Source organism: Dufourea novaeangliae, unplaced genomic scaffold (genome assembly GCF_001272555.1).
Source record: "Dufourea novaeangliae isolate 0120121106 unplaced genomic scaffold, ASM127255v1 scaffold296, whole genome shotgun sequence".
NCBI classification, from domain to species: Eukaryota; Metazoa; Arthropoda; class Insecta; order Hymenoptera; family Halictidae; genus Dufourea; species Dufourea novaeangliae.
In genome coordinates, this window is record NW_015374174.1 from 499,342 (window position 1) to 525,549 (window position 26,208).

At 40.2% G+C, this 26,208-nt stretch overlaps 1 protein-coding gene across 1 annotated transcript; it reads left to right on the forward strand.

The window, feature by feature from the left end:
• The first annotated feature begins 966 nt into the window (after positions 1-966).
• Positions 967-25,486, forward strand: LOC107192040 (alpha,alpha-trehalose-phosphate synthase [UDP-forming]). Its single transcript, XM_015581219.1, has 11 exons — positions 967-1,356; positions 9,915-10,071; positions 18,686-18,850; positions 18,969-19,197; positions 19,832-19,967; positions 20,002-20,077; positions 20,189-20,562; positions 21,193-21,384; positions 22,283-22,610; positions 23,092-23,385; positions 24,015-25,486. The coding sequence occupies exons 1-11, from the start codon at positions 1,241-1,243 to the stop codon at positions 24,252-24,254; spliced, it is 2,307 nt and encodes a 768-aa protein (XP_015436705.1). The 5' UTR covers positions 967-1,240; the 3' UTR covers positions 24,255-25,486.
• The last annotated feature ends 722 nt before the right edge of the window (positions 25,487-26,208 follow it).

A 26,208-nucleotide genomic window follows, 5' to 3' on the forward strand; every position in this document is an offset into this window, starting at 1 on the left:
TTCGAAGTCCGGTTATCTCGTGTGCGTGTGTCCCTGTACGTGTTGACAATCGAGAACCCCAAGTAAGAACGTGTGTACAGCTGGGACAGATCGTACGTGCCCGCCGTCACCGCCACCGCCATCGCCGTTGTCCCATTAGCGCGTTATCCGGGAATTACGAGATAACGGGTGCGCTGATAACCCTGATCGCGTCTGTCGCGACACGCGACGACACGCGGTTACGAGACAGAGACGGGACGAGAATAAGAGAAGGAACACCGGTCCTGTTTACCGTGCGCCGCGAAGAGAAGACGAAGGAGGAGAAGGAGGAGGACGGTCTCGGGGGTGGCAGTTATGTATGTGCGTGTGTACGTGTCATCTGTGTTGTGTGCACGAGGAGTAACCGCTGGGTGGCCAAAAGGTCGCGGCCCCGTCATTGATACGGTCGCAGAGAGAGCGCACTTTGGACCAATTCCTCGCTACGGCTAACTCGAATAAACTCAGGGGAACGCGGCGTTGTTACTTCAGTGCTACTTCGGCCACGCATCGCGCGGCACACTCACACCACCAATCAAAACTCGGCCAAACACTTCTTCTCCTTCTTCTTCTTCTTCTAATCGTTCATCCTCCATCGGTTAAGAAGACTCCTCCCTCCCTCTCTATCTCTGTTTCACTTTCACCGTATTCTTATTTCCTCGTCATCTCCATCCCCCCCGTTCGTGTGTGTGTTATCCACCGTTCCTTTCTATCACTGTTGCCCTCGGTACACGACGAAGATAAATACGAGGGAACGGGACACGATCGAAGGACTGACGCGGCGGCACACGCGATCTTGGACCAGAAACACCGAGGAGTTCATCCACCAAACCCCAGGGCTAGACACGCGCGTCCACGTTTTAAGATCGGGGAAGTGTCCTCTCCTCGCCGGCGATCGAGCCGAGAGACTAGCCAACTACGGATCCCGCGGTTTCCCGCGCGGTTCTTCCTTCGACCTCGATCTCTCTCTCTCTCTCTCTCTCTCTCTCTCTTCCCTCTGTTAAGCACGTGATCGCACGTGACACAGAGAGACACGACGCGCGAACGACACGGTTAAAGAGCACAGAGAGTGAGCCGGTTGCCTGAGACCGGGACGGCCGCGTGCAGACCGTTTGAAAGGAAAACTAGTAGAGTGGACACGGAGCCGCCGCGACGCGACACCGCCGATCGCCGGTGGTACCAATCAGCCACGGAGCGATTGATCGCTGATCTGAGACTCGTCGAAATGTCCACAGAGCCGGGCAGCTTCTCCTCCAACGGGAGCATGATCGTGGTGAGCAACAGGTTGCCGTTCGTGCTGAAGAGGAACGAGGTGACCGGTCAGCTGGAACGGAAAGCCAGGTTAGTACGTTGAGCTTGCTCAGAGCGATCCACCGGAGCTCCTTTGTTATCTATCTCGTTTTGTCAATTATTCTTACACATCGTGTTGACCTTTAAACGGGTAATTAGATTAACACTAGAGCTACGAGCATTGTGTATTAAAATAAATTGTGTAATATAGTAGCTAATATATATAATCTATAGTACAATTTGGCGTAATGTAGTGTACCATGAAATCTATGGGAAATTAAAAATGACCATAAAGTCTGCCAAAACACTGTTCTAATTTCAATAATGGTAAAGCAAGAAATTTGCAATTACTTGTCGGTTCTAGCGTGAAAGAATTGTTTGCCAAGTGTCGACTTGTTCAAGAGGTAGTGTTGTTTTACTATGAAAATTGTCATTCTCACGTTTGGTCAATTGATAATGGCGGTATGTTTTGTTATTCAAAATTCTTTATGTGGATAACGAGTTTGTCTGCCCCACGGTGTGCATGTTTTGTGTTAGAGACCATTGTGTGTCAGGTAACCGAATGAGTTCACCGCGGTACTTTGCGGTTTAACTGAACCGCCAGTATTATTTATTCGTTACCTAATTCGAGAACCTCTTAACTGGAGTTATGTTGATATGTGTACGTTTTTTTTTCACGTTAAAATTAAACCCTAAAATCGCAGGAACTTATCTGGTTTCTTGGTAACATATTGGGTGTATATATTTTTTATAATACAGTGTGTTAATAGAAATGTGGCACACTTTCACAGGGTAGATTCTGCATGTCAAACTAAGACGAGAATTGAGAAGAACAAAATTACGTTCGAAACTTCATTCCCGTGTTATTAATTGTTGAAAATCATGTTATACTACTTTAACAGTCGATTCCCAACTGATATAAGGGCTCGATCCACGACCTAGTTAAATTTAATGAATGAAATAAAATTAAACGAATGAAACGGACTCGTGAAATAGTTGAGTAACGCTCGTCTTAAGTAGAATAAGCCTTCGCGTCAGACGTATTTCACACGTATTTCGCCCATATTTTCATCGATTAATAACACGGAAACGAATCCTCGAAATCAATTTTGTGATTCTTGATGTTCGGTTTAGTTTGGCACGTAGAATACACTATGTGAAAGTGTCCCACATTTTTATTAACACCCTGTATGTTTGTCAAATCGAGTATCGTTCCCTCGTTATATGTTACACGATCTGTTCAGCCCCGTAACATATACCGAGGATGAGTCCTGTTTCTTGTTTCAAGAATTCATGCTTATCGGTTGTTTCATTGAATTGGGACGGGGAAGAGATAGTGTCGAACTTATGTCGAAGTAATATACGATAAGAGGGAAAAAATCAGTCACTTTTACTTGATAGTAGAATTTTCAACGATCACTAGGTACATTATTAATCCTAGAATATTTATACAGAAGTGTTTCATTATCTCAGACACAATTTTATAACTAACTAACATTTAATTCTACTTATGTATCATAGTTTTCATTAATATCTTCAAATCCCCCCAGATTAAATTACGAAGTGTCACGAAATAGAGAACGATTTATGTAGGTTAAGAAAAAGTAATTCGATCGAAAGACGTTTCTGTTCACGAGAGCACGAAGAATATTCAACACTTTTATCTTTAGTTCTCTTTCAGATTTCGTTGTCCCCCTTCGTTTATCTCTTCTCCAGCGAAAACTTGTTTACTATTATACAAAACTCTGAAACTTAAAAATAAAATCGTATCGGTGTCCGTAACAGTTTCTCGGCGTATACCGGAATTATCATTATGCATATATATCGATTATTTAATACCTGTCTGATTAGCAGACAGTTTGTGTTCATTCTCTTTTCCTTTTTCTTCCATGGGAACGTTCTCGATAAAATCAGGGAAAAATAACATTGAGATGCAATCGGAATGAGAAGTGCAATCGATCGGCAGAAAAATTATTCTTGGATGATTTTTCCATCCGATCTGCTCCGTTTCTTCTCGCGCTCGAGAATCACGTATGTGGATATTCCAAGTGGATCGACACGTCGACGAGAGATTTGCAGGGATCGACAATATTGACGGTATTCTTCCGTATGAATATTCGATTATTCGGTAATTTATTCCGTTGCGTAAACAAGTTGATAGAAATATCCGCGGACGGATCGTATTTCTCTCTTAATCGAACGTGTTCGATGCTTTGTCGGAAAATATTTCGGGAAATCGATTGGGATTGATAAGTCAATAAGCGTGGAAAATTTAGTTTCTTCAGTATTTGCCCGTTCCTCATATCGCGCGTCGGTCTCTCGAGGAAAACTAGCTTTCAGAACTTTCCTATAACGGATTCTTACACGTCAGCCGTTTACTAAAATTATTGTGCCAGATTCCCCATTCTTTGCGTTTGAAAATGAATAATTTCATTCAATTACCTGTATTTTTAACAACGCGAATGGATCTTAAGAAATCGTTGAAATCAAATGTAGTATTTTAAGAAATTGATTTCTTCATTTCTACTGTCGATATTTTTCATTTTTCTAGAGTATAAAACGGGTAATATTTAGCCTTGTTGCTTCATATTTATAAAACACTAAAGATTTCGGATATATTAAATATGTAACCCTTCCATTTATAGTATTTATCAACTCATTCACAAAATCTATTTAGATTTGAGTATTTTTAACCCTTAACTGGTAAAGTGGTGTCTGAGGAGCCCCAAGAATATTTGTAGAATATCCTATTTTTTATTCAACAGTTACTTAAAGTGATGTTCGTTCATTTCGATAGTTTATTACACGAGAATGTAAAACGTGTAATGAGTAACAATACTTGTGTATAGTAGATTTGTGTAATAAGCAAGAAGTAATAAGATTTTCAGTTCATTAATTAAGGGTTAAATGTCTTTCTATCCGATTTCATTTCAGTCGCGCCACGTGTCGTTTGGTTAAAAATTATTGTTAATTGTGACTTAGCCGCCAATGCACGCCGGCATTGCGCTTGGCGCGTTTATTTATGGTACGCGAAAAAATAGTACTCGATTACACATCGCGGCGATGTTCTACGAAGAGAGCATCTACACATATAGCGCGTTGGCGGTGATGAAATTTTTCGTAAGAACACGCTCGTAGAACGATCGTCGATGTTCCACCTCGTTTCATTCACAGAGCTACCGAGAATTCTGCTTTAAAACCACTAGATATTCGCTGAGTCACGTCGACACAGAGACATCGCTTGTAATTGCGTTTTGTCTTCGGTAAAAAAAGTTTTATTGTTGCAACATTGCTTATTCTTTAGTGAACCAGACTTCCGTCATTCGTCAGTTGAGGTCGTTTTAACTGATGAGTTTCTTTTTAAGCTTGTTGAAAATATACAAATTCACAGTGAATTGTCGTTTTGACGTAATTGAGTGTGTTTTATTGTTTAAAATAAAATTGAAATTGAACTCTTACAAAAAAAAACAATTTGAAAATGAAAGGTGTTTGGCTTTTCATATTTGTATACATCCAATTTTATGCAATCACATAAGAAAATATCTAAAGGGGATAGGTCAGATGACCGAAGGGTTCGTGTCACAGATCCACCTTTTCCCATTTTTATATTATTATTCATATCTCGATAACGGAGCTGAATCGATCTATTGTTTATGTATATTTCGTTGAGAATAAACTCCCAAATGTGTTTGTGAAGTTTGTCGGTTTAATCGTGGAACACACTGTATATACACTTATCGGCATAAAATTAAACAAAAAACAATCATATCTGTGACTCGTCTTTGTATACAACTCACAAACATCGTATGTTTGTTGTTCACAACAACTTTATGTATTTTTTTATGTTCTTGCACTGTAAACAGCATACGTTTCTTCTATTTTATTTAAAATCTCATACGAAAATGATAAAAGAAAATGTATTTATAGTCTCTGATTATATGCTTTGTTTCTTCATTTATATGGGAAAGCATATCATATGCAGTTCATAGCATCTCCAGAAATAAAAAATATAGTACAACAATGATCCTAACAAATTTTCGTACGATTAACGTCTTATTATTAATATACTGAAACATCCGTTACGAGAAATAATGTTCTGACTAATTTCAATTCTTATATATTGCTCTCGAAAATCATAAATCAGCATAAACACTTCTGCAGTCTACATAGTTATCACCGTCTAGGCCTGCAGGCATAAATCACATGTAGCTCCAGAAAAATAATTCAAACGTTTCGCAAACCAATACCATATATATCTTCATCAGAACTCTCGACAGTGATAACTGCATAATACCAGGACCGTCAAAGTCTCGAATCTCTAATACTCGGTGACATACACGATCAAAAAGTCACCGAGTGGTGAAGTCAACAACGGGAACGAGACGAGCTCACTCATCTTCACCGTGCAACAAGTTAATCCACACTGGTCGTATTATATCGCCCGATTCAACAAATCGTGTCGATGTCACGCGACTTTGACAACAATCATTCTGTTAAACGGAATCGCGATACGATCATTTTTGTCTGTGACATAAGAAGGAAAATCTTATCTGGTTATTCGCGTGAATCACGAGCATATCGTCCGTTGATACCGGTGCCCCGATAAAAACCGTATAGAAGAAAAAAAATAGAAAGTCCCGCAAAGTTGACCGTTAAGTGAAACAATGAGATCGTATTGGAGACGATAAAAGTAGTCACGGGACGTTCGCAATCGGGACGGGGTAGAAAATAATTCCTGTTTCGACCGGGCTAATCTAATCGACCGCATATAAAATACGCGCTCGCCGTCCCCATCGTCGTAAAAATAAGAATACCGGCGCGGGGACACGACAGTGCCTCCTCCCGCTGTCCCCTTCGCGTCAATCCCCTCCCACTGTCCCCGTCGAACCGTCCCGTCCCCTCCCACTGCTCCCGCCGAACCGTCCCCTAAGCGATCGTCGGCGAAACGTTTCGCTGGTACGGGCATCGACGCGACCGCGATTGCCAAGAAACTTAAGATTAAAGACCCGCGCGCTCTGTAAACAAACATTAAAGATACACTTCCCCCTGTTCCCGTTCTTATTGTTGCAATCGCGGCGCGTATTCGCGACCAGCCAAACAAACAACTGAAATTTCGTAAACAAACCGACCGGAATGAAAACGGGAGTACATCCTACGAAATGGCCATGGGGAGATAACGACGGTATTGGAAAGGTACAGTGGAATTCCGTTTATCATTTTAACGTTTATTTTTTTAACAATTTTAACGTAAATAGTCTACAAATTTTTACGCTGACCCAGTAATAAACATTAGCGAATTTTCTCACAAGTCGAATTTTCCATTCGTCGAGTATCCTTATCTATATGTCTGTACAGTTCTTCTTTTCGTCTTTCTTTTCGAACGTTCGACGATAACGATCTTCGAAGTCTCCTCGATCCAAAAATCCCACCGGCGCCTCGTATCACCTGCATTTATTCTAAGATGAAGCCGAGCACTCGACGCTAACGACGTGCAAAATTCCCAGATAACGATAAGAGGGAAGGCGTATCGATAGCGATCGTTGGGAGTTCGTAATTCATTCACAAGGTGTTCCGCGAGGCCACGTGCTCTCCGCGTGGCTTCGTTACGTCTGCGGTAATGCATTATATCGCGGTTTGTGTCTCGAGCTTCCTCGGTTCGCTCGCGAAACACAACAAAACTCGTGGAAAAACACGATGTTCGTCACCGGTGGCATTGATTCCCGTTCGAAATCGGACACTATTGGTGTCACGTATACACGTGGTGATGCACTTGTCGGGCGCGTGTACGACTGTGAATTGTCGATTCGATGATTTACGAAAAATCGACAGAAACATTTTCTTCATTGCAATTTCTTTCTTCTCGTAAAATATACAGGGTGTCCCGTAACTGGTGGTACAAGTGGATAAAGGGTGATTCTACGCGAAAAAATAAATCGAAACTACAGAATACAATTTTAAAAAATTTTTTTTTATACTGAAATCAATGCAAACAAGAGAAATAATCGTCTAGAAATAGCTCGACCAGCCGAAGTAAATCTCCTTATCGTTGAAAATGCAAAAAAATCTAATCCATAGTAAGACATGTTAATTTCGATGTCACCTGTTGTTGACACGCCGAACTCTTAAGACATCAGTCATTCCGCTGAAAGTGCAAGCGCGTAATAGCCTGTCTTCTTCCCAATGACAATTTGAATACCTTGGAAAGTATCAATTTTGAAACATATACTCGATAGATTTCTAGTATTTATTAATTCTTTATTGATCAATTTATGTATACATCCATTATTTAAATATTTACTCATACTATTTCGAAAATTTTCGTTCTCATGTCTAGTTAAAAAATCCTTAGAAACCTAGGTAACTGCTGTCAATGGAACATTCAGTGGAATATTCAAATATAAACAAAATTTAGGCCTCGATAACAAGTTATATTAGTTTTTTGTTTAGCTATAGCAGGAAGAAAGTGGTTAAAAAAATCTATTCATTGATGTAGACAAACGTAATCTCCGATGTCTTTGTTCCTTTTCATAATTATAATTTTATTGGAATTGTAATTTGTTTCTGAAATATTAAAAGGAAATATTAGATATTCATTACTTCGAAGGATACTTTGTAGTAAAAAAATAACTGCAATGATCAATAATTATCTGACATCTTGTTCAAGATTATACCGAGCCAGTGATCGAAACACAGGTGTAATTATCTCGGACATGCAATGAAATAGTAAACATGAAAATGATAGATATTAAGTGCTTCAAGTGAGCGTTCAAGATTCTTCCGATAAACGAGCAAATAATTGACAGAGTAATCAGCAGGTACAGTAAATAATTTACCCAGTTCTGACATTCACGTGAATACTGAGAAATTCCATGATCATAGAGACCATGTACGTGTTCAGGTAGTGTCGTTTCAAATTACATTTATAATTATGTCTTACATTCATGAATGTATTGATTATATTACTTATGACTAAAACAATACGTGTCCAAAAGTAATTATAGTCCAAAAGTAGTACAAATTTCTCTTTCATTGTGACGTAACGTTTAGAATATCCTGTATAGAGTAGTCTCACTATTATACGGTTTGACCTAGTCGATTTGACCACGGCCGATTATACAGTCGTCAAAGTTTCTTTGTCTCGGCTCTGGATGACAGCCAGGTTCGACTACAAATTTACACTTACATCGTGCCAATAACTCAATTCGTTAATACGTCCCATCGACGGGCATACGACCGATGTATGTATCGATTAATCTTGTATCTCTTTTCATCTTAGTATAAAGGAATCAGTAATCAATCCTTCAATTACTATTCCTTGGAATTACGATTGAAATCTTTATGAGCATATCACTATTAAATTATAAATTTATAATAAATTCTTTCATTTTCCTACAAAGTTCACCAACTAAAAAAAACGCCCTTTTATCGTCAAAACGAGAAATTCAGAAATCAAGATCAATGACTGTAGTTTTTCTTTCAGTATCTCATTGAATTTCATATAAGTCGTATTGTTTCCATTTAGTGTCTCATTTCAAAGATGAAAATCTGTAACAGAGTTAAAAGTTTTGTCGGGTACACGTGGATGACGTAGCAGACAGTCGTGGTTCAGCGGGTTTAATTACATTTCGAGTCAATAGCAATAATTTATTTTACAGCACGAGACACGTTTTAAATATTCATGAGATATAATGACAACAAAATTGGTTTCAGTCCAAATGCGATTTCGTTCGGGCGTGCGTGTATGTGGGACGAGGTTAAAGGGCGCTTTAGATCGCGACCATTCCAGAAAAGTCATCGCATGGTCACGCATCCGTCCGAGTTTTGTGCACGTGCGCTTAGGAAACGGCTTGTATGTTGATCGCGGAACAAACGTATGCAAAGTTGAGGGTCGCGGTTGTTGACGGATCGTACACTTTACTGTTCAATTGATTTCTCATACTCTGCAAGAGTCTTCCTGTTTTCTCGTGGTGTAGAAAAATGCCGAAGGAACCACAAAGTCTACAGTTCAACGAAGAGACCTCGGAGAGTAACGATCTATTCTGCCAATTGTTCTTCGAATTTTACTGCTTGTTGCTGTATGTACTCTGCGATAAGAATTATGGAAGCACTGAAGCTTCACAACTAAGTCAAATGTGCAATGTAGATGCAGCGAAGGTTCGTAACTTCTTCGTGACGCTTACTTTCTTAAAAGCCCGCAACAAGAAGCTTGTATTTCATAAAACACAACAAATTGTGTCTACAATGGAGGTATTAAAATATTCGAAATTACTAAAGTGGTTAAGAAATAGTAGTACACCTTAAAGTAAGACAAATAAGAGTTTTAAATCTCCAAGTCAAGGAATGTTCTAAGTGGCTTAAAGGCTTATAGTATTTGTAATGTCACTGACGGGCATGTACAGGATGGTGTATTATTCGAAGTATAATCATCAAAGATGATGATACAATAAAAAGAAGCAAATAAATAGAACCTGCTTAACGTGTCTGTCCATTACCTCCCGTTTCTACTTATCGTAAGCACGTCTAAACGCTCGAAGCATTTTTTTAAAGAATATATATGGATAAATCGGAACGTTTTCGTTTATTAAGGTTCATGTATTTGTTCTTTCCAGTGCTGGGGGTCTTGTGACTGCGGTAGCACCGGTGGTAATCAGCGGAAATGGAGTCTGGGTCGGATGGCCGGGAATGCACATGGAAAATCCGGATGAGCCAATTCCCGAATCGGATCCTAACGATCGAACACCGACAGCTGGCCTCCTATCACGCAAGGTAAGGAATCTTTCTAAGTGTTCTATGGATTCACCCTAAACTAGGGTTTGCAGTACGTTACGTTAAATTATATTACAATCATTTTTTCTGTAGATGTATCGTACATGTTAAAAGTTATATATATTTCATTGAAAATAATTATTTCTGACTAATAACCAGATTTTTACCGGCGATAGACCAAATTCTTTACAATCGCTTATCTGATCTTATCTCCGGGAGAACAAATATTTTTTTTGTGAACGGAATAATTTGAAAATACAAATAATTTGAAAATATGAATAATTTGAAGGTTTGATTTCGTGTTGGAATTCGCGGTGACGGGCACAATACACTTCACGATTCATTGTCACGATCGTGGACAATGACGTCGTGTTTACCGCGTAACACCCACGCGACACGTTGATCTAATTTCACCAACAGCGCGATGTGTGCGTCGACCTTGGCATTGATAGTTTATTCGTAATTTCCTGCCGATGACTCACTACCCTCCCCCGTTGTCCGTAATGTTCCCTTTAAGATCGGGTGACAGAAAAATATTCCGTCGTACGATTATGTTCGCGGTACGAATGACACGGGAAACGGCATCTGCAGAATGACGAATGTGTAATCTCGTTGTCTAGACCGCGGATGTTTATGCAGGATCATATTTTTAGCGATTACTCGACGGAAATCAGAGTTCTATGTGAAAAAAGGGGTTTTAATCTTAAGCGTACCTAATATCGTCTATACGAATTCAAATCGCACCCAAATGACGGATAATTGATACTTACAATTAGTCTCGGATAAAAATGAAATTGTTTGTTTCGTGTATGACAAGTTAAAAGTGTCAAAATCTAAAAATTGTCAATCATAAGTAGAAAAGAACAATATGAGCGAAAATCAAGATAGGGGAAAATTGCACATAATATAGTCTATCTGAAAAAAAAATATAATTACACTTTCTTCATGATATATTACAAATGCCCTTGACTATATCTTCCACGTAATTTCGTTTGTTCACACAAGAGGAGTTCGGAAAGCAAACCGATTATATCGAACGTTCCTGTATTGATCATGTTCGTATCCGCGATGACTACCAACCGTGTACTTACTCGCGTTGTGCGCGACCGTGCCTACTGATAATTGATAAATTTGTTTGCCTACCCTTCGTATCTGTCTAGAAGCATCGCTCGAACTCTCGCTTGCGAGTGCAAAAGTCATATTCGGGTTCGTCATCTGACCACAGAATAAATATTGCTTCGGGGAACAAGCTTTAATGTCTTGTTTTATCCATATTTCCGTTTTTATCACGAATTATCACGTAAGATACATTTTAATTATTTACTTACGGGATATTGACCCAAATATAACGCGTTGACAGCTCGAATCTCTACCATTGTAATTCCTACTATTGGGTTGAGCAAAAACTAATGACACGTCAATGTTTCGTTTAAGAAAAGAATTATTACGATTGTCTTAAATATTCTTAAATTGACCCCGTTTTGGAACCGAGTGACGAGAAGAGGGTGTAGTTTCTATGCTTTTAAATGCTATACACAACATATGTATAAACAACACAAAAGATTCTCTATGTGGCCTCTTATGTTTTGGCCAACCTAATATTGTATTACTTATGTTTATTAATGTATCTCCTTTGTTTCACTACGACTCACTAGACAATCTGTAAACTATTGCTAGACAAGAGAATAATTATTTCATCGTCTTTAGATAACAGTACCTAGTAAATATACTTCTAGTTTCAATAAGGAAATAAACGATTATCGAACGATTGTGCAGAAGTCAGAACGCGTTTGAAATCGATCTGAAGTAGCACGATCGATAATAAAGACAGATCAGGAACCGAGATCACGGTCGTCAATCCGCTACCTTGTTAGTCGCATTGAACGTGACCTCGGTCAATTGATGCTCAGCCGGACCACGTTAATCGGCGCAATGACCACCAACCGAATCGACGAGTATCGACCTAATCGAATCGTGGTGCGTCAACGAACAAATTTGATTGTCCGTGAAACGGACGCAATTGTCTTGTTTTATTGGCCGTGTTGTTCGTGGTAAGAAACGTTCGGGTATTGTACAAATTGATACAATTACGTATCCTAAAATTTTCAGTGTTCATCATTTGTCACCCAGAAAAATGAAACAATTGTTAGAACGAAATTTTTCGAAGAACGGATCTATCCAAGGAAATGTACCAAGAGAAAATCACGAAGTTTAAGGGTTGAATTCTTCTGTGAAAATGTTTTTTATTTCACAATTACTGTAGCTAGTTCTGTTTCGAGGTATCGATACAAGGATTTCTCCGAGACGGTTCCTCGTGGAAGAGAAAAATGATCTTTCCGTCCATAACGGGCGGCGGACCTTGACGCCATTCCGATCGACTAAACATCCGGGTGACCTTATTCGTGTATCACGACTAAGAAATAGTGCAGGAACTCCTTAAATAGCTGTTACGGGGCGTCGATCAGCACGTACGCGAATGGATCTGAGGCAAGGATCCACGATTATCGTGTTGGGAGGTCGAAAGAGCCGGGTTATCGGTGGCGTGACGCCCGCGAATCTGTATAGCGATTTATCATTCGCGTAGGGTTTCGTCTAGGCTCGATAATAGTCCTTGCGATTAGAACACACGTGCTACATAGTGCTGGGACACTTGTTCGATTCGTAGTATCGGTATACGTATGAATCTTACTGTTAGGTGGGGAACATACGGCCGTTTGAAGATCAGGAGTCTTCATTTAATGTTATTTCGAGTGAAACGAACTTTAAACATTGAACGGCTACAGTGGATGATTAAATTATTACTTAATAATTGTGATTTGAAGGTTTGACCTATATTTCTTATAATTACGTAAGCTAAGTTTAATTTTCTTTTCTGTATTCTTAGAGGTCAATTGTTAATTAATAATTAACCAGTATAAAAACCTTGATATTGTGATTTCATTTCTACACAAACAATACAAAATAGTTTGTTTACTGGCCATAGATGAATTACTTCTTGGTATACTTAATACATAATCCTCGTATCGTGAACGGAGGATCAGTTGAATCACGTTTTGGCGATGAAAGTGTCAAAACGGCCAGGGGTCATTTACTTCCCATCAAACTGATAAAATGCGTGAATTCGTGTCCAGAATCAATGTTTGTTATCTCTTCGTGGGATAAACAAATTATCAATTTACGGTGTTTATTAAGAAACTTAGCAATCGCGTGTTGAGATTAAATGCGTGAGTGGTCGATGCTTTTGCGTATCTCCGCCTTAAGTAATCGCATCAGCGTTTCTATCACTTTTTTAATTGCCTCTGAACTAATTTCTTTCCATGTTCAAAAGGAACTCTTCTTATTTTTATCTGACCTCCAGCATACAAATTAAATAACCAGACGATATAAAACTTTTTGAGTGACAGAACGATTTTCTACAGCTCGGCGTTTAACGTGTTAACTGTCTGGTCCTATATAAACACGTTTTTTCTTGTTGAGTCTACGTCCTGTATAAGCAAGCGTTGCAACTTTAACCCTTAACCACAGACGAATCGTTTTAGAGTTGAATAATCCGACAACGACTATTTCGTGACACTTTCAACCCTTTCGTTACGGAGGAGGAGCATTTTGTTTGACACCTCTAGCCATTATTCTGTTAAGAATATGGAATACAATTTGAATTTAATACGTTTTCCCGCGCTTGTTCTCCAAAAAAATAGTGCAGGGTTTTAAATAACAACGAAGAATAATAATAAAGACACATGACTTTTTCGTTCTGCAGAAACAAAAAATTGCGTCTTAGTCGTAAGAACATTTTAACATTATCTTTTCCATCCGGATTCACCCCTTTTATAATCGAATTAGCTCTTGACAATCTATCTGATTTATGCGGCCACATATCTTACAATTTTTATTATTTTAAAATGTCTGTTTATGCGTTCAATGGTTTAACATAATCAGCGTCTTCCACGCGTCGTGGCGTTCCTCGTAATTCGAATCTTATCGAGAGGCATTCGACGGGAAAGATATATTTTTAAACAATAAAATCACAGTGATTCCATTGTGAAAGGATAAACTCCACTTACACGCGTACTGGTAAAAGCAGATAAATGCCTGCCCCCGGAATAAGCATATCACGATAAACCGCGTGGCTAACTTTTACATTCGCGGTTGTAATCTTGACGTTTGACATTAGCCGCGCAAAAATCGTGAAAATATAGATATTCTCCAGTCTGTTGTTGAACGTTCGAGACTTTTCATTTTTTCGTACCGTTCAGACTGTTCGGAAAAACCGATTCTATAATCAATGCCTTATCGTTCGACCGTGTGGTTAATGATTCGTTCACAAAAATTCACATTTTCTAAACTACAAATTTATTTCTTCGGTTGAGGATTTCACTACGTTCAGAACAAGTAAGGGAACAATTTTTAAGCTTCGATAGTTTGTTATTTTATTTTACTCTGCTGGTGCATGAAACCACGTGGTTTACACGTCATTCAAAATTATTTATAGATTCCACGTTTATCGGTGATGTGGTGTACGGTGAATCCGAAAATTCGGAGGATTTTGCCGGATCATTCTGTATCTATACAAATGAAGCAAGAAAATACTGAGTCAGCCTCTATAGATAAACCTATCGTCTTAGCCCATCAATTACTGTCCACAATATCTATCTCCGAAGGCGATTAAACGTCTATGGATTTTGAAATGAAACGCATGCTTTTGATTAACATATTTCTAACACTTCGTCACGTAGAATCATCCCATACTTTACGTTGAGAATCTATGGCACGTGTTGATACGTAATTCTGATTCAACGAAACATACGTTCATCCGATATTCAACAATCACCAAAACAATTAAAAACATTTAGAAAATGTATACCACAAAACAAGTCTTATAGTTCAAAATTTAATTTCAGAAATCTCGACACGAAACATTTTGTCGACTAAAGGCAATAACACGAAGATGATTTATAGGCAATTATGCTCGTATAATTACTAACAAACGTCACTGTAAAATTTAATTTCCTTGTATTACGTATAGTCGACACATTCTATCGGACCGAATAAAAAAGAACGCAAAGAACTTTTCGATCGATACGATAAATCGTCGTGATTCGTAGGTAACACGTGTTAACCGTTCGATCATTTCGATCGAAGGCAGTGTCGTGTAACCGACGACGTCTTGCTATTTCAGTACGCCGCTTAATATAATTATTAATAGAACCGCGCGCGAGAGACCTCGAGCAAGTTTTCATTATCTCCGCGTGCCTTTTTCTCTTAAACGCCATCCCCATTGACCATTAGCGGACATGAAAGAGAAACAAAGGAGCGGCATGATACCGAGTTCCCGTTATTCAACGCTCTGCCCCCGTGTTCGTATCGACGAGAGAGAAAGAGAGAGAGAGGCAGACAGAGCTGTTTTGAATTCAATCGACCAGGGACAAACCTATCGTCGGCTTATGTAATTTTTTTTGCTTCTCGCGACATGTAGAAATCAAAGTGATGTGTCGTGGCTGACACGGACGGGCAAGACCGAAGAGGTCAGCGCTATTTCCGATGATTCGATTTTCCAGATTCCTCGATCTTCGAGGATCGTTTGGAATTCATAGAAAGATACACTCCGTGAAAAAAAATACGATATACGGGACGCAATTGGGGAAAAAATTCTGTTTTAAAGAGTGATTTTTTTGTTCCTTTATTTGTAGTTTTATATATTAGATATATCACGAGCACAGAAAAATGAAAGACGCGAGGAGGGCTGATCGCGGTTCTTTCGCAACGCGCACAGGGGTCACAGACGTTTCAGAAGACGATTATACCGCTTACGACCGAAGACCGTAAACATTCCGTGCACGCGAGGGTACGCCCGAGCGCCAAAAAACGAACGGAACGAACGAAAACATTTTAATTACTCGTTATCACAGACGCGCGAGGTTCGTCGAAAGCGTGCACACACCCGCGCGCATCACAATCGACCGATATACAGTCAGACCGATCCCCCGATGCCGCGCGTCCCGCTTACTCCGATTCTTTTATTCAAAACATGTTGTCAAACCGTCACGACGCCACGTGATGTAGCCGTTCTCTGTTGTCGTGAATGTCTTTATTTACGAGACAATTTTGCTCGACGTGAGGGGTTCGAGTACACGTCGAACTCAGGATAGGGATGGCATCAAGTTCAGTATCTGGACCAAACTCGTCAATTTGTAAATATAATTTGTAATTGTAATTTAACTTAGGAGTTATTCATATTTAGTTATGTAAGAAAGTAGGTGTTTTTTTAAGCGACCAAATGTATGGAAAATTAGAAATTCCGAGTGCAAAGGGTTAACAGAACCACTGGACATCTTGAACCGAACGACTGCAAAAAGAGAACTGTTACAAAGAGCAAAGCAGTTCCCTGGAGAATTTTCAAAATCTTTTCTACAAGCTCGTTCGGTCGGCGTATCGTCGATTGATCCTCTATTGAAAACAATTTATTATTTCGAATAATTAATTCACCAGCAAATGATTCGATAACGCGCAGGAATGAGGCGACACACGGCTTCGTTGATTCGCGGACGCGAAAAACATGATCGCCGAGTGACGTAAATCCGGAGTAATCGCTAACGAGGGTATTATTAATGCCTGCCTCCTCGTAGACACAACCATTGAGGGTGGATCTGACGTATCTTGATCGAGAAAGAAACAAAAGGTTTCGCAACGCCCGATATAACGAGCTCTATTACAGATTGAGACGTAATCCGTAGTGCAACGAATAATAGGGTAATTCAAAGAAGTCGATTTTGAAAAATCGTCAGCCATACGCAACAGGAAGTAACAATTGAGGGGCTCGTAACAAAAATAACGTTTATCAAAGGTTCGATTTTTGTGATAGAAGATTCTAGTAGTCAGAAGCGAGACTCACGTGGCGGGACCTGTACTATCAAAAACGACCTATGACTTGACTCTGACTTATTCTGAAAAGAAAATCGACCGATTTTTAAGATTCCTAAAGATGATGCCAGAGTATTTTTTTACTCTCTTGGAAAAAGATTGTCAAGGGTCGTTTTTGTTGTCAGCCCCTCAATTTAGCTATCGTGTCTGTCCATTGCTCACTGTTTCTACTTACTGTGACCGACGATGTTGTATACAATCTTATTGGTGATATATCGATCCTATTATCTTTAACGGTTTATATGAAATCATTGTGGTACTTGGAGAATAACGCTGCCAATTTTTATAAATAAACTATATTTTATTCTAATGTTTACGAACTGAAGTTCAATTTTAATTCTAGCAGATTGATTTCCGAAAATGAGAATTGATGTTATTATCTTCTAAAGAATAGTTTGTATCAAATTATTGTGGAAGGTAGGAAATAATAGAATACTGACAATGTTTATAAATGGGTTGCCAATATTCCAGTGTTTACAGATTAAAATTAAATTCCAATTTTTACAGACTCGTTTTTGAAAATCGGAGTCGGTGGTATTATCTTTCGAGTGTACCAGTGTGTGTCGAGTTATTGTGACATCGACTGTTAATGTTTACAAACATTAAGGTCGAGAGGAGTAATCAGTATTGAAATAACATGACAGCAAAGTCCTGTCGGGTGGTACAGATATCTGATATGTTTTCAAAATCTATTTTCTTGGTAATTTTATTTCACTTTTTACAAACATTATTTCGATAATACGAGTTATCCTGTTTTACTACGAATTTTATCTTCGTAAAAATAAAGTCTAAAACGCGGCAATATAATGTTTATAATAGTCTTTATCGTTCCGTTGCAGTGGTAGTACATTTACGACTCGGATTGCACTTCTATTTTTATCTACTTAAGTCGTAGATATTCGTTCAATTGCTACAAACGACCGAGCGTCGATCGAACGTAACGAATAACTTGGCAAACGTCAAATCGCCGACAATATATCAGCTGGTCGCCTTTTACATGTTAAGTACAGTCATTTCCAGAAGAGCATAATAATATATTACTATAGAATGAGACTATCTCCCTATTGGACGTTGATTCGAGCAAAGAAACTCATACAGATTCCACAAGTAAATAAATTGTGAAGTATTAGTAAATGAATTCTTATTATAAGTTCGATTACTCTTTGAACTTCGGTGTACTTCTGTAAAATTTATAATAATTCGCGTAATTTAATAATATTCGAGTCTCCGAGGAAATCATACGTACTTTGAATTATTTCATTCTGTTTTATATTTGTAAGAACAGAAAAATACAAATGCCTTGAAAAATAGTGGCAGAAACCATAGATCGCAATTATTATCTGAAGATCTATAGTCTTAAACTACACACTGTTCTCTAGGCAATCTAATATCAAGTTTATTATTCTATATTTGTTAAAATAGAACGTTCGATGATTCATTAACCCTTAACTACAGACCACTCGTCTCAGAGATAAATAATTCGTCAACGACTACACTTAGCAACATAATAATCAATTAAATGGTATATGTCATTACTGCTCTTGAATTTAAGGTACTTAAAAATGGAGCTTCCAAGGTTCTCGGCTAGGTGATGATAGTGAAATAAAAATTCAAATTCGTCTCTGAGATGAGTAGTCAAGAGTTAATGATTCGATTCTTCCATTAACCATATCGTTATTGGTTTGTCAACCAGGTTGTAGCAGTACACGTCGAGCCACTCGTTTTCGACTCGTACTATAACGGTTGTTGCAATGGAACCTTTTGGCCATTGTTCCATTCGATGCCTGATAGAGCGACTTTCATCGCCGAACATTGGCGCGCTTACTCGGTGGTCAATGAAGAATTCGCCGCGAAGACGGTAAGTCCATCCGAATAATCAATTTCTGAGAGTATCGTAGAATTTCAAGCAAATTGAAATTTTCGAAAAATCTCCAGGTTTTACGTATACTCTAATAACGATCCTTCCTGGTATTCAGGTCCGGGCACTCGAACAAATTCATAAGGAACAGGAGAATCAGTCGAACGGCACGCCGTTGGTCTGGGTGCACGACTATCATTTGATGTTAGCCGCGAACTGGATCCGACAGGCGGCCGACGAGAAGAATCTTAGGTTAAAGTTGGGCTTCTTCCTCCACATCCCCTTCCCACCATGGGACATATTCAGGCTGTTCCCGTGGGCGGACGAAATTCTTCAGGGAATGCTTGGTAAATTGTTTCGATGAAATCTTCACGGTTGGAGTCGAAATTGTTAGCTACTGTCGGGCCTAGGAACAATTAGTCGCTGATGGTCTCTGAAGACAGTCAATTCGGCTTTCCATTGTAAGGAAAAACGTGCGTGCTAAGCATAGCGGCATTGCCAGTCATCTGCATCAAACGCAAATGTTGTTGACAAATGAACCATTTGTTTTTGCTAGTACATACTAAATTAAACTCCATGAAACAAATGGTAGATGTTGAATTTATTAATGTTAATGATTGCTAGATTTTGGAAGTTCATAAAAAGAAAGTTTTAATAAAGTTCCCTTCGTTAGTGATTTCTCTTTCGTACAATGACATATGGAGGTGTAACTGTAGGTCTTCGGTTAATCGTATTGGTGGACATAGTTTTATGTCCTTTTATATTTAAACGGAGGCTGACGAATAGAATTAGGTGCTTATGATTCTAATAGCTATCTAATGATAAATTGATTTGAAGTTAAACTGACCTTGAACGGCTAACCGACAACCGAACCGACAATAGCTACCTTGTCGCCCCAGATTCGACGCCCGACCAGACGTCCTTAATCTAAGCGTTCCATGGTGGAATCCCATTTCTGACGAAAGCACAATCGCGTGTTAGGTTGCGACATGGTCGGTTTTCACATTCAGGACTACTGTCTGAACTTCGTCGACTGCTGCCAGAGGTGTCTCGGCTGCAGGGTTGATCGCAAGAATCTGTTGGTGGAGCACGGTGGAAGAACCGTACGCGTCAGACCGCTTCCAATCGGCATTCAGCGTTGATCGTCTTGATTACACGAAGGGGCTGGTTCACAGGCTGAAAGCTTTCGAGATGCTTCTGGAGAAGCACCCGGAACACCGTGAACAGGTAATCCTCTAGAGGTTTCAGGAAATCGTTCGATCCTGAATCACCATGTACAGTTGACAAATCATTGTGCAGACAGATCGTGTGATTTATTTGAAAATTGCTTCGCCTTAGGTCACCATGCTTCAAATAGCTGTACCGTCGCGAACAGACGTGCGCGAGTACCAGGATCTGAAGCTGGAGATGGATCAACTGATCGGCCGTATCAACGGTCGTTTCACGACGCCTAATTGGTCGCCCATCCGTTACATTTACGGCTGCGTGAGTCAGAACGAGCTGGCTGCGTTCTACAGGGACGCCGCCGTCGCTTTGGTCACGCCGCTCAGGGATGGAATGAACTTGGTGGCGAAAGAGTTCGTCGCGTGTCAGATCAACACCCCGCCGGGTGTTCTGATCGTTTCTCCATTCGCTGGGGCCGGAGAGATGATGCACGAAGCCTTGATCTGCAATCCTTATGAAATAGACGAGGCAGCTGAGGTCATACACAGGTATTTCTAAAATCTTGACTACATTATCTATAATTCAGTTAACTGATGGTGCGGTCTAAGTGTGAGGAGGATTCAAAACTCTCTTGGCGAAAAATTAAAGAACACTTGATTACTTCTATTAAGTTCAGTTGTTATGTATACACAACGCATTTATTGACCATCAAAGGTCGTAGGAAAAGTTATTGCCACTACATTATTTAGCTACCCTAAACACGAATCATAATCACTACTGGTTTTATTTATGATTCTGAAATATACAACACCTAGATGTACACGCTACAGTGTGACTAAAAATTATGATAGAAATACATTTCAATACATCGTAATTTTTACGGATACTTGAGAGTCATCCACGTTCTCGTTCAGTGGAACTTTCTCTTGAGATGACCTTGTACTTCAATATTGATACTGAAGGCACACCTGTAATTTTACCTAACCTGAATACAGAGTGTCATAGACGTTGGACAATCGATATATTGTATACCTGTTCTTCCCATTACAATATACAGGTGCAAGGTCACCTCAAGAATATACCAACCGACCTGAGACACATTGTACGATGCTGCAATTTAGACAGTTTCAATGTGAAGTAGAATAGAGTGTCTGACTCGTGTAATTACCACATTTCAGAGCACTAACCATGCCGGAGGATGAACGCACGCTTCGAATGAATTACTTGCGTCGCCGCGAGAGGATCTACGACGTCAATTACTGGATGAAGTCGTTCCTGCAGGTGATGGGCTCGCTCGAGGAACACGACTCCGTCGGCGCGACGACGATGCAGCCCGTGACCATGGACGATTTCGACGATTACTTGAGCAAGTAGGTATCCGAGAAGTTCACCAGATGTGCATGACTGGGCCCGACCAGAGCACACGCTTAAGCGGGAACCAATAACGTACGACGTATGTACGTTCAAGTATTCCCACGGAGTTAATAATTTAACACTACACTTCCTTGTCTAACAATTAATCGCACTTTAATAAATACGTTATAGGCAAACCCATTTGATCGCTATGCCTCGCAGAAGTGTCTGGCTTAACAGGGTTTGCCTATACACTGTTCGCTGGGGATGCTTCTAAAGTTACGATCTTAACCCTCGAGCAGCCGATCATCGATCACAGGAAGAGTCAATTGTGACCCAATACGAAAATGTATCTTATACATACTATGTACAAAGACGGGTCAGACACATTTCGAAATCGGTTGGTCGAGGATTGATCGACGAAATAATTGAAATGGAATGCAATATAATTAAAGAATTAGTATAATTCAAAGATTGCAAACTGATGATTAAATTAAGCATGAGTTTGGGTACGTCGCAGCGTGGGAAATACCAGTTATCACACCCGCGGTATGCTTTCGATGGTAATTATTTCTGAACTACCAATTTGGCTTGACGGATCTCGCGTATTAACTTGCGCACATACAACGTTTTACATTCCTGGAACTCTCCATCCTGTTGTTACAAAATTATTCCCAAAACGGGTCTATCCGTTCAGTGATCGTGAATGAAGGTCCCCTTGGGGATTGGCACGTTGGTGACAAAATTTCTGGGTTTGATGTCCGCGTTCGGTGATCGACGCGTTTCGAGAACGACAGTTTCTCCATCGACAGCCAGAGATTGCTTTTGGACAAGCGGCGGGCCCCGCGCGTGCGAATGCGACCTGACTCATGATGAAAGCCGGGTAACGTTCCAGTGATAACACATGTCCCCTAGGTATATCGGCGACAACCATAAGTTGGCTCTGCTGCTGGATTACGATGGCACCTTAGCGCCAATCGCAACCCATCCGGACCTCGCCATATTGCCTCTGGAGACGAAGAACGTCTTGCAAAGGCTGTCTAATATGTCTGACGTATACATAGCAATTATATCAGGTAGAAATGTGAACAACGTAAAGTCTATGGTCGGTATAGAAGGTATCACGTACGCCGGCAATCACGGTCTGGAGATATTGCACCCGGACGGCAGCAAGTTCGTTCATCCGATGCCGGCTGAACTCGAGGGAAAGGTGGCGAACCTGATGCAGACCCTGCAAGACCAAGTGAGTTTTCGGTGATCATTGTGTCAGGCGGAGATTCTCGAGACTTGGGTTCTTACATGTTGCACTGGTTATATATGTGACATGACCTGTGTCTCTCATAGATCACATGAAAGTATTTGAAAGTCTGTGCAGTGACGTAACTACTATGTCTCTAATAAGTAATGCAAGCTTGCAGCATTTTTATTACAAGAAGAGTAATATGTTCAAACCAGCTGGACCACACTTGGACAATAGTAATAGACCACCATTTATCGAAGGACTCATGGTACACAGGATAATTCAAGAGAAATTAAATCTAAATGATGAATAATCGAGTGAAACGCGTAGCAACGAGACAATTTCTCTGGTTCCAGTAAATCTTTCATGATCACTTGACGAGAAATATTTTAGTCTTACCTAGTTGATGCACAAGTCTCGAAAGCTCTCGGCTACAATCGTTTTACGCTGCGTTATTTTACTAACGACTGTTACGGAACACCAGCTGTGCAGAGACGGGGCCTGGGTGGAAAACAAAGGCGCCTTGCTCACGTTCCATTATCGTGAGACACCGATGGAACGTCGTCCGGAAATGATCGAACAGGCGAAGAAAATCATCCAGGACGCCGGTTTCAAGGCCTGTTCCGCGCATTGCGCGATCGAGGCGAAACCACCGGTCGAGTGGAACAAAGGTCGTGCCTCTATCTATATCTTGCGGACAGCATTCGGCGTCGATTGGAGCGAACGCATCAGGATCATCTATGCCGGTGACGACGTCACGGACGAAGATGCTATGAGGGTAAGAATAATAGAAGAAAGTCTTAAACGGTGTGGCGAAAGTGAATTCATCGGATCGGGAGCTGTGCTTGTTTGAAGTTACGATAGCGTGCAGTAGACTCCGGGATAGAGCTACTTCTTTGGCCAGAACAGGTACTCTCGATTTTTTAATATCGATACTGATATTTAAGTAATTCGATGTAACATAAGTACACGTCGTAAGAAATACTACTTATAAGCGACCTGAGCGCGGCAGCCATCTGTGTTTGAGATTATGCGAAGTTAGGAGAAAGCGAAAGACCCCAGTTTCGACTTCTGGTCTGGTGACCAATCGGCCGATTTCTTTTCTCCTAGAATCTACTTGATGTGACACAGGTATGAAAGAAGTACAAAATGAAGACCGGTAGCTTTCTCGTGGAGCCTACTGTAGTTCTATAGAAAGAAAATCAGTACGCGTGTAGTTCAAATCCCATCAACCAGCGAAATAGCGACCGTGAGAAAATCATACTAAGCAATCACAGAATCATAAATCCGTCTGGAGACACGATGAGACGATTCATAATGCATTTCACGTCCGGCTGCGCGAAGAGAAACACCGTGAACTACAATTGGATCACGTGGATTAATGCATAATAATTACGTGTTCCGCAGGCGTTGAAAGGTATGGCAGCTACGTTCCGCGTCGCGTCCTCGCATATAATTCGTACCTCGGCGGAGCGACGTCTGCCCAGCACAGACTCTGTGCTGACCATGCTGAAGTGGGTGGAGAGGCACCTGAGCAGACGCAAGCCACGGAACAGCACCGACATCCCGTCGAGATTCCGTCGCAGCAGCGCGGGTATCACCATGGAGATGTCGTATACACCGTCGAACACCACCCTAGAGTCCTAGGTAGTGGCGTCGCCGTAACCGATTCACACTACTCACTTCACCGTATCTCGACTGTGTCCCCACCCCCCAACCACCTCACGAGAGGTGATACACACGCGCGTCACAGGCTTCTAATGTACTCGTAGAGTAAGACCATGTAAGCTGAGAAGAAAAAACGGGGTCGAAAGAGGACGAAGGGGATCTCTGTTACAGGTGGATAGGTAAAACGCATCGCGTAAATTGTCACGTCCAAAACATACACACACACACACACACACACACTACGGTGGGGAGAGATCATGGCCACCAATAGCGTCGAGCATCCACGCGAATATCGGGTTCTTCCTCGATCGAACTGAATTCGAACGAGAGGCTACTTACTTCCGAGAACCATTCACCTTCGAGCGTAAACACGAATCGGTCCAGTTACCTGACCGAAGGAGCACAAATTGAATAAGGCGACTGATCTCGTCGTGGAACCTGTAACCACTTTTTATCGAGAGTGTTCAGCCTTTAAACGATGCGTACTTCCGGTAACTAGTTGAATCACTTTAGCCCCTTTGAAATTCATGAATAATCTACGAATGTTCATTGATACGATGTCGATGAATTTTTCGTTGATCTATGTATGGTTTCTTCTATCAATGTATTCAATCTATGGTACTTTCTTTCGCCATTCGCGCCGTACACGTAATTTGTTACATTTCTCGGTGGGGTTTGGAAACTGTTACCCGCCTCCGTCGCAGAGGGTGTTTATCGGAAGCTGTAGTACTTAGGTGTAGTTTTAGGTTCGCGTCGCTCAAAGTGAATATGTTCGATATACGCATACTTGTAGACACCGTTTCTTAAATTGTTTGTTTTTTTTTTTTACAAAACCGTACCACTGTTACCAGACTCCGAGACAATAGATGGATTTATTATTAAACTGCGAGAATCGTGGTTCTACGTCGTCGTTAGCGGATAAGAATCAGCGGACTGTATTTTCCTTTTCTTTCGTTTGTATTCATTGTAGCGGTTGATCCGAGTTGATTTTCTACGAGAGACGATTCGTTTCCTTCGACTCTTCGGGTATAAACATTTGTACACACGGAAACTGTTTTCTTTTTTTCATTCTCCGTTGGAAATATGTACACCTTTTTTTATAACGTCGATAGAAGTTAACTTGTTGTTGTATTTATATTACTCAATGATAGGCGGATCGAGAATAGCGCAGGTGATATATTATAATATTTTAATATATATAGAGAGATATACACAGATGTATACATATATTTGTTGTTAAGAAGTGGACTCTTATGTTCGATGATTAGTCAATTTCTAGTTTTCTAGATTTTTTCTCTTTTTTTTTTCAATTGCCTATTGATGATGGAATTGTCGTGTAATAAACAGTGCCAATTTGATGATGAAGAGCGATACACGCTAATAGATATATAAAATGGCGATATAATAGTGACGATGAAATTGTGTACAAATGGAATATCATCTTTGATAGATACACGCACACATAAATGTACACTTTTAGAATTCCGTGAACAGTGTGATGCAGCGTAGATACAGGTAAGAGGCAGTATTTGTAGAATTTTTTCAAAGAAAACTGATTATCAATTTAAAACGTTGCATCTATGTTTTTTAAACACTCTAAATTCATCTGTTTAAATTGACGGATATAAATGAGTTTGACATAAACATATACAAACGTAATTATCTAAAATGAACATCCATCCAAAGAAGCGAGTTGAAACACGGTCAAATTTTACATATTTTTGTAAGTAGGGTAAGTCACTTATAGTGATTTCCTTATCCAAGCATTTGTCACTTTTTTACAGGGACGCGCGTACGCAAGAAGAATCGGAATAAATGAGACAAAATGAAATATTCGTACATATTTTCGGTCGGTCTGTATAAGAATTTCTTCGTCTTAAAGGTTTCCTTCGATATGCTGAATATTTTTTAACGTAAAGTTGCTACAGAGGTC

Bases quoted from the DNA above. Each gene is read 5' to 3' on its own strand.
- LOC107192040 (XM_015581219.1), top strand. From the start codon at position 1,241: ATGTCCACAGAGCCGGGCAGCTTCTCCTCCAACGGGAGCATGATCGTG. The intron at 19,198-19,831 runs GTAAATTGTTTC...ATCGCGTGTTAG, and splicing joins AATTCTTCAGGGAATGCTTG to GTTGCGACATGGTCGGTTTT. The intron at 20,563-21,192 runs GTATTTCTAAAA...ACCACATTTCAG, and splicing joins GCAGCTGAGGTCATACACAG to AGCACTAACCATGCCGGAGG.